The sequence below is a fragment of the Seriola lalandi genome, unplaced genomic scaffold, assembly GCF_002814215.2.
Source record: "Seriola lalandi dorsalis isolate HSWRI2012SDOR001 ecotype SW California unplaced genomic scaffold, Sedor1 jcf7180002054333, whole genome shotgun sequence".
Classification (NCBI taxonomy): Eukaryota; Metazoa; Chordata; class Actinopteri; order Carangiformes; family Carangidae; genus Seriola; species Seriola lalandi.
Window position 1 is genome coordinate 629778 of NW_019524886.1, and position 9891 is coordinate 639668.

A 9891-nucleotide genomic window follows, 5' to 3' on the forward strand; every position below is an offset into this window, starting at 1 on the left:
TATATACACACACACACACACACACACACACACACACATACATACAGTTATATCTATCATAATCAGATATAACTGTAACCATAATTTGTTGTATTAACAATTTAAAAAGAACATACTGTTGTTTTCTACTATTTCTACCTTTACCATACAACCCCACTAATAAGAAAATCTGAATAAAATCCTGGAACATTAAATGATTATAGTAGAGAGCAGCATAGAAAAAAAAAAAAAAAAAAAAAAAAACAGAAAGAAAACCACACCTAAAATAAACAATACACTGTCCCTCCCCCTCCTTGTCCCAGCAGCTAAAAAAAGCATTTATTATTTCACAATGAACTGTCCCCTTCCTCCTCTGAGCAAACACACATGCACAGAGTGGAGCTGAGAGAAAGAGGAGTGTTATATCACAACCATAAAGTGTACTAAGAGCCACTCTACATCATGAAGCTGGCCCAGGAGCAGGCAGAGGAGTCTCCGGCTGAGCCAGCCTCTTATGTAACAAGTGTTGTTGAGGTTACACAAAGTACATGAGATTCAGGATGATCACATTGCTTTACTTTGCTGAGGTAGTCTCACTAGAGCTGAAAACCAAACCAAAATGGAAAACATTTCATCAATATTTTTGGCCAAAGATCACAATAACAACTACACACCAGCCAATCTAAAACTGCTGAATAATGTAAATATGAAAATCTGGTTTAAAAGGTTCAAGAATAATCATATTATATCTTTATTCAGCAAATACCAATAAAAAGCCCAAAACAAACAATTAATTGATCCTACTAAGAAGTGCTGAACATTAAAATGGGAACTGTAGTTTATTTAGCAACCAACAAATGCAGTTGAGTTACCAATTAGCTGTTTTTGGAAATTACTGAGCATTTCTTAAAAAGGAAACTATACATTTGTGACTAATTTTTTTTTGTCTTCAGCAGCGAAAAAATAGCCTCAGGACTGAGAAACAAAGACGGGTAGTGAGGTGTAAGTACTGAGAGACCAACCCATTATTGGTTTTCCTCTTTTCATGAGATTTGTTGACAGTAGTCAAAATATAAAATAACAACAGCCTCATCATTTCAAGACTACCAAAATCAGACCCTGGCTAATGAGCAATAATCAGCATTAATTCATTCTGACCAGAGCTTGCTGGTCATCTCTCAGTCAAAATTCAAAACCAGCTATGATGCAGCTTTTGCGGCTGCAGCCCCCGGGCTCAGGAACACCCTTCCTATTGACATATGGTTGGTCAACAATGTTGTCTGTGTTTCAGCAACTGAAAACATTTTTCTAACCTTTTTTTCATGACAGAGCTTTTATTGACAGCTCTAAAACCCTGTATCAGAGCTGTTATAAACCTCTAAAATTAAAGGCCAAATTATAAAATATGCTGCCTGTCTCAAAAAAAAAACAAAAAAAAAACACAGGATTACTGGGTTAAAAATATAACTAGAGCTGCAAGTAGTAATTATTTTCATTATCAATTAATCTGCAGATTAATTTCTCAATGAATCATTCGGTCTGAAATCATAGACAAAACAAAAAACAATCTTGTTTCGTTCAACCAAGACTCCAAAAACCAAAAATATTGCATTTACTGTAATGTAATGCCAAGCAAAGCAGCAAATTTGCAACCTGCAACTATCAAATGTTTGACATCTTTGCTTAAAAATGACATAAACAATTAACTGAATATAGAAGAAGTCAATCAAAATCAAAATTGATTAATTGCCGAATTGTGCTCTCAACAGGACGGAGTAAAACCAAGCACTTGTCTTCAGTTCATGCTGGGTCCCGGTCTAACTTAATACTGTTACCCAGCAAACTTCACTAAACCTGCTTTAAGAGACAGCGTGTCAGATGTGCCCACAGATGTGAATGTGAAGATGTATGTGTGAATATTTTCAAAGTGCAAATAGACGAAATCCAGTTGTGCCATGTAACCAAGGTGATCATTTGACATCCAGACTCACTGTCTGTCACGGCCCTGTGGTCCTTCTCCTTCCCACAAATCCCCAGCTCTGACTGGCCTTGATTGATGACATCAGTGCTGGGTGTCTGGGGAGAGGATGGGGAATGTCTCCTGCCTGCTGGCCTCGTGTCATCCCGTTCCCACGGAAACGCAGCCAAGGGAGTGGAGAAGGACTCAGATTGGTCAGATGGGTGGCGGTGGGGTGTGCTCTTGTGCTGTTGTCGTGGCAACGAATCTGTGGGCACATCTGAGAACTGGAGCCGCTGCTGAGAGGAGGAGACAAGAATAATTAGATAAAGAGCAAAAGGAGGGCGTGAGCTTGAACAGGGTGTCAAACCAGACAGAACATTTAACCTGAATTTACAAACAACAGGACTCAAGCTCTTTTAATGAAGAATAACTCTTTCCTGTTGTATTCATGATACTTAGGAACTATCATGACGAGTGGAGTAGAAATTATCTGTGATAATTACACTTTTGTCTGAATATGGGAAGAAGCGTGTGGGAGCTGAGAGAAAAGTCACAGATCAGGTGTGAAGAATAAAGGTAAACTGCAACAATAGCTACACTTTCTTATTTCTTTCTTACCTGTGAACAAACAGTCCAGGAGTCATGAGTCTTTTAAAATTATGCAGTTAGAGTTCTGTCTGTCTGCAGTGAAAAGCCAGATGTGTTGCAATTTTCTGACATGAATTTTTCCTGAGATACTGGTCATTGGCTCAGCTTGACAGACATTAGTTTGATCAAGTAACAGTTACTCGCAACAACTGTGTGATTTCCCATAGTCTGACAGCCAAGAATCTGACTGTCACATTTGATCCTCTAATGTCAGCTTCATCTTTTGACCTGGCTGGCTGAAGAATTTGTTCCTTTCTGTTAAACAAGAAGCCACCAATTCTAATTAATTAGTAAGCAAAGAAGTAAGTAAAATAAGAAAGGATGTTCAGTCTGACATGAAGTTAGGTTTAAGCTTAAAGAGGACTTTAAGCTTAAACCAACATTGTCTTGAACTACCCTATGCAGAAGCTGGTACTTACTCGGATGTTAAGGGCCCGGCTCTGTCCTTCATCTCGCTGTCCCGGCCTCTCCTCCTTTCTGCTCCCTACAGGCCAAAAACACAGCATATGGATTGGACTTACAACCTAAAACCAATCACCAAAGCTGAACAGAAACAACAGCAGCGAATAACTTGAGTGGTTTACTGACAAGAGAGCAAACAGAAATACAACAGTCCCCAGAGGGTGAATGGTTTGGAAAGGATAGGGGCTGGGGGAGTTTATTTACAGCCTCTTGGTTCACTTGGGAGGCTAGTGGTTTTCCATTAAATTTTCCAAACTATATGGTCCCTTAATGACAAGATAGTGACAAAACCATCAGAGAGAATACACATAGGAGTCATAAAGTTACAGGACTGTACCATTTTGTTCCCAGGGAGAGATTGAATTCCAGCAGGGAGTAGAAAACAGAGTTGTATCTGCTGACCTACTGCTGTTCTGCAGCTTCTCCAGCTCTGCTTCCAACCTGCCAGAGAGATGGAGGAGAAACGGAGAGAGAGAGTCGAGTGTGGGCAGGGACACAGAGAAAGTTCAGGAAGAAACAACAACGGTCCAGTGAAACAGATGAATGATTTATCTTATAATATGGCAACAGTAAGCTTTATTCAAGAACAAGAATGATTTCAATTTTGGTTTCCTGCCAACTAAAAATCAAACAAAACTCACAAGTAGGCAAAGTACCAGGAAAGAATACAATGGGGCATTTTTATTGGCATCGATCAATGTCGTTCTGCACATAAAAGCCTCAGTTTAAACAATTTTTTTTACATTAAGTGTGAACTAATCTCAGTTTCATACCACTGATGCCAATCTGTTGCTTTCACTGAATTGCTACAATAGCTTTCGATGTACTGGACATCCTCAATCATCAACTAACATGTAATCAATTTCCCTCTTCCGGAGAGTTTAAATAGCTTTCCACATGTGTAAAACAAGGCAGAAAATGAATTCTTTATCCTCTTATTTTTAATGCTGTACATAGCTTTAAGATTCTGTTCTTTCACTATCATCTGCTACAAATATCCACAAGGGTAATTGTACTAGATTAATAATAATTGTGTTCTCATTTTAGGTACAAAAGTCTGTTGTCCCCATAAAAAAAGACAACCAACACACCAGTCACATCAAAAACAGACAAAGAAGCTCAATGTCCAAGATGATAGCACTAACCTTTTGACTTCCTGGTTGAGTTTGTTGTTGAGAGTGCGAGAAGCATCTAGCTGACCCTCTAAAGAACATACTTGGGCCTGCTTGGTCTGAAACTCCTGGGACAAGCGCTCCCTGGCGATCACTCCCGCCTTGGACTCCTCGCGAACACTCTGGAGCTCTCTCTGTGCAGACTGGAGCTCCCCACGCACCTCCTCATACTAGTCAGGTGACGGGAGGAGAAAGAGGAGAGGGAAAGGTAAGAATGTTAGATTTACAAAAACTGAAAATACAAATCCCGCTAGAGATGCCTGACTATGAGAATGGCAAAATTATACATGTTATCAATTATTTATACAACTCATGTGTAACCTTTTTTGACTGCTTTTTAAAAGTTGATACTCTATGTACTCATGATATGTTATATAGTTACTTGTCATACTGATCAATTTTGTGGAGAACAGCACCGTATAAGTGATAGCCATAAACAAACATGTCTGCTTGTACCTTTACAGTCTGTTTTTCGAGGCTAGTTTGGATGTTGTCCAGCTGCAGTTGTTTTTGCTTGTTCTCTCTTGACAGTCGGTCTTGATGGACCTGCAGCTCCTTCACCTTTTGCAAGACCCGTCCTGACAGTCCCACCGTCCAGTCTTCCTCTGCCCAACTCATCTCTCTCTGCTTGGGCCTGACAGGGTGGAAAAATGACATGAGCACAAAAACTCAAATACAAGCTGATTTCTACTTCAGGATTTTTAGTTTTCCTGCATTATAAGACACTCCAGAGAAAGCGTTTCCTTTCTATTCTAAAAGGCCACTCAGGTTCTGAGAACTGGGGATAGATGATTTTGTTTGGCATCCACAAGACAATGTGCCAGCTGACCTGTCCTATTCCTGCTCGACAGATCCAGAATCAGCCATGGGAGTCACTAACTGGAATGAAGAAACCAGTAACACACACAGTCTGAAACAAAGAGGAAGTATAGGCCTGTTAAATAAGGTGCAGGTAGGTTGTGACAGAGGATCCAATCCATACCACATGTATCTAAACATGTTTCAATCATCTGTGCCTCTGGCTGTGTCCTGTCTTGAATATGTTATGTTGCTAAGGCTTTGATCCCTCAGAGAGACGCTGGTTGTCACCACTGGGCAGCTGTGACTCAGTGTTTTCCAACACAGAGTGCCTGCAATGTTCCAACAGCACTTCAAGTTGAAAATGAATCCTTTCTCTCTCAGACTTCTGCAATAACAGTTCAGGTTTCACATAAAACATAATATTTTTGTTTAACATCATTTTTTAACAAAAATCTACAAATACTGCATTTGCCAACACTGTGTATATATAGGAAAACAATGCATATATACACACACACATAAGTAGTGTTAAAAGTGAGAGTGGTGGAATGAAGAAAAGCCTGCCTGAAAGCCTGACCAATCATGTAAGGTTAATTCTGGACTTGGTTTTGACATGCATTCCAGCCTCAAGGCTATTAACACCATAACTCCAGTAAGACAGTTTCTGTCATAGCTCACAGCTTGTGTCGCTGTGTTTACCTGCAGCTGCAAACAAGAATGGAAGAAATACTCAACTAGTCTGATGATGTATTAGTGAAATACACACCTCATAAAACACTCTGAGTTGCTAAAAAGACAATACAATAACAGTTTGGTGGAGGGACTTCTTTCAACTGTGTGTGTGATTTCATTAGGCTGATGTGGTAAGCCTTGCATTAATGAGAACAAAATTCTGGTTAAAAAGAAGTATTCAGTTTGATTTAGGGTTGCAATAAACTGTTGTTTCCACTTACTAATCTATTGATGATTTTCATTATTCATCAAAAATTTAATGTGAAAAAAAATCCCTGTCACAATTTTCCAGAGCCCAAGGTGACATATTGAAATTGGTTATGTTGTCCAAGTAACAGTCCAAAACTTTCACCTATTTAATTTACAATGTTGTAACAAAGAGAAAAGCAGTACATCCTCACATTAGTGAGAAGCATGGACTGGATCATATGGCATTTTTCCCTGGAGAACTGACTTAAATAAATAAATTCCAAAACTGTTGCCAATTAATTTTCTGTCATCAACAAGTGCACCAGTCCTTAAGCCCTTAACCCCCACAAAATGATGCGATTTATCAGTTCTTAAATAGTTGCTGATTATTGTACTTCTGATTGATTAATTGATTTTGCTCTAATTGTTTCTGATACACATATACATTTGTGTGTGTAAATACTTTGGGTTTTTTTTACTGGTATGGACCTATGTTTCTGAAATAAAGTTAAAGTAAGTGATGAAAATATTAGCTGTATTAGTTGCAGCCTTACTAGTTTTATTAATGACATTACATAAGTCTTTCTATACTGCGTTATGTTTACCACACTGGCTCTGGTATTATGGCCATTAACTTCCCTCACCTTCAATCAAACTAAGGAAACTAAAAGTTCCTTCTTATAAACGTTAAGAGCAGGATGAAGTAGTTAAGAGCAGGGTTGGTAGATGTGGACGGAGGAGGCAGAGATCCAGAGGTTGGACGCTGGCCTGTGCTGAACCAATGTCTGATCACGAGGTTCAAAAACAACAAAAGACAACTCAACTTTCAGAGAACAAAAAGTTGAATGTCAGTTTAGCGTCCTCCATGAACAGTGTCAGTGAGTGAACAAGAACCGTAGCCCGACCATCGGACACACACTTTTCTGTCGGTTGTTAGTGTTTTGGTCCATCAGCGGCCAGTGACTGACAACTAACCTAGCCATGATGCTACAAGCTAACCCCGCACTTAAAGCTACTTACCCTTCAGTCTGAGGGAGTTACAAAGAGCCGCCAGCCGCCGGGCAGGCTCCCACAGGCAGCGGTGACGGTGCTCTGATACCGCTTGTCTAAAGCTACACCAGTGCCCAGGTCTTCACTAACAACGAAGTCGCTTTGAACAGAACCGACGTAACAACTGACGTTAACTGACAGTTTTTTCATATCTGACACAAGATGCCGCGCGTCTAGTGCAGCTGACGAGCCGAACCAGAGTTGCTGTGACACGAGGCGGGGCGGGAGCTAAAGTCCTCGCGGCGGCGTGAACCTCTGATGACCTCTAGCGACAACTCCTCACCTCATATACTGTTTGTCTATAGCTTCATTGACTTTCATAGGCAAATGTTCTCTTGGCCTCTCGTCTTCAAACACAAGGTTCATTTGGAACATCCACACAATAACAAGAGTCTTTATTTATTGGTTTCAGAATAATTTTCTATCGACTGACCAGCTGCTTAAACCAAATGGTCAAATGTATAATTATTCAGAATTTCTTGCAGCTTGTGCCATCCCCTCTAGAGTTGTCATTCATTTTTCATTTTCCTTTTGTCACTTCATCCTTGTTGTGAAACTGCTGTGGTTAAACTCTGTTTTTTCAGCTTTCCCTTGCAACAACAACAAGTAGACTGGAGCTCCTTTTCAACATGATATTGTTATAATACCTGGGATGGTGTCGTGGAAAATATTTCTTGGAGGAGAGTCAGGACTTTGCCCTTCAAGTGGTAGAGAGAGACATGCCAATTTTAGACTGGTCCATAAGTTCTACACAACAGAATCAGTTCTTCTTAAATACAAAAGGTATGGTGACACCTGCTGTGAAACCAGTGTTGAAACGCCCCTGCATCTGCTTTGGGCTCATAGCCTGCTGACAAATTCTGGTCTAATGTACTCAACTTTATTCAAATAAATGTCTTCAATTTTTTAAATTAATATTTTTTATAGATTTCATATAGGCATACATACATTTTACATACATAATACAAAAGGTCCTTCCTTGTTTTAATAATGAGCTGAAGAGGTATTTCGTTTCAATTAAGTCTTTTCGAAAAATGTCAAAACTATGAAAAGTTGCAGCTCTTTTGAAAAATTCCTGTTAAATATATTTGTGTACATTCTATTATTATTTACTATTATTATTAGTTATGCTGCTCCTATTGTGTTATTTATTTGATGTATTTTGCTTTTCTGGTATTAATATTTGAAAACTTTGAGTAGATTTTGATTTTGACAAGAGTTTTTGGAGCTATCAAGAAGAATTTGATTGGCCATACCAAACCCATTTCCTAGGGATAAACTCAAGTGATACTGACAGAAACACATTCGGCAATAGGAATACGGTGTATGAAAACAACATAGCAATACATTTCACATTTGTAGTTTTCTCATCTTGAACACCATTATCATTACACCTTGCATATCACTGGGTCTAACAACATAAATAATGGATTTAAGCAAGATACAGCTTTTACTGACTGGTGAACAGATAGTTATTAATCTACTTTTCTTATAATAACCTCCTTTAGCTGCCTGTCCATGCTGTATCTGGGTGACCTGATCTGCCGGTTAATCCACTGAGTGACAGTGCAGAGGAGATTCTGATTCCCTCTTGAGTATTAGCATCAAATATGATAACATAATTAATAATAAATACACTATAATTTAATTGTTAATTATACTTTGTATTAATAATCATGGTCTGCAAAGCAAAAGCATAAAAAGTAAATTTACCTATTTGCCTCCATTTTAACAGTTTGATGGGTAAAACATTATATATTGTGCAGCAGTACCAGGAATAAATCTTCGTACAAGTCTAAAGTTGATTAAATCAGAGAAGATCTTAAAATAGCCTTGAAAAGATGGCGTCTCAGCCCTTTGTAGCCTGATTTATACTTTGAATAAAGCTTGGAACATGTAATCTTAGCCGCTCTGCCACTGTGTGAATGTGCGTTTGACTAGTGTTTTGTTGTTTGTCGGATGCTGGAGGGCAACAATGAAAGTATACTTTTTTTGTGTTTTATCCCTGGTGATTGTGGCTACAGCCATGTAGAGTTGAAGTCTTTTTTAATCAAATAAACTTAAGTCAATCACTGGTTCAAAAGTTACAGTAATACATAGCTATTCCGGTTAAGTTACAGCAATAACAGCATCCACTGTAGACAACTGTAATTAGATTATAGTAGTCATTACAACCAGTCATTCTTCCAGGTAGGCTCTGGATTTGAATGTAATCTGGGATTTGGTGGCTCAGTGCTGAGTGGTGTGGAAACCCAGGAACTAGCCTGCATTTACTTTACATACAATACTATATGCATGCTAGTGAGAAACACTGCTAACACTTGAGAGTTTATAAGTGTGAGAACGAGAGATTACATAAGTGGTTATGCAATCTTACTGTAATACTTGGCCAGAACAGTTTGACTGGGAGACCATTTCTCAGACTTCTAGTATGTTATTTTCAAGGACTGAGCTGGGTATAATGGCAGTAGCCTGACCAGAAAGTATACTGGTTAAAATTCATGATGGCGCAGTTAAGTATCTGTCTGTGTAAGTGGTTTGAAGTACCTTTCAGCAAGGAAGAATCCAACCTGCTTGTGTGTTCAAGCTGAAACCTTCTTTACAGCTTTAACAGTCACATAAAAAGGAGATGAAATTGGAAAACACATGCAAAAGAAAGAAGTGGTTAAGATTAAATGAAAATAGCTTAATAAGCCATGCATGCGATTATGTAAATACTTCACATGAATTCTGTCAGTCACACACACAAACACACACTCCTCACCCATGTGTATGCTCATGTCATGAGGTAAGCTCATCTCGTCACTCATTCTTTATTAATACAGGATTACATTTATTCTCAATCCCAAACGCACACACACACTCCACATGAGCCTCACAAAAGTGCACACACTGTCT

At 38.9% G+C, this 9891-nt stretch overlaps 1 protein-coding gene across 2 annotated transcripts in view; it reads right to left on the reverse strand.

Moving 5' to 3' along the window:
- LOC111655827 (uncharacterized) overlaps positions 1–7177 on the reverse strand; it is a 21720-nt gene extending 14543 nt beyond the window's left edge. The window contains exons 1-6 of one of the 2 annotated variants that reach the window (XM_087174266.1): positions 6964–7177; positions 4678–4855; positions 4195–4391; positions 3387–3490; positions 3007–3071; positions 1971–2232 (exon numbers count right to left, since the gene is read on the reverse strand). In XM_087174266.1, the coding sequence (XP_087030392.1) occupies positions 1971–2232; positions 3007–3071; positions 3387–3490; positions 4195–4391; positions 4678–4839 (790 nt within the window). In that variant the 5' untranslated portion in view covers positions 4840–4855; positions 6964–7177. Of the gene's footprint in view, positions 1–1970; positions 2236–3006; positions 3072–3386; positions 3491–4194; positions 4392–4677; positions 4856–6963 lie in introns of both variants that reach the window. The other variant, XM_023407356.2, reaches the window with a different exon arrangement.
- Between the last annotated feature and the right edge of the window lie 2714 nt (positions 7178–9891).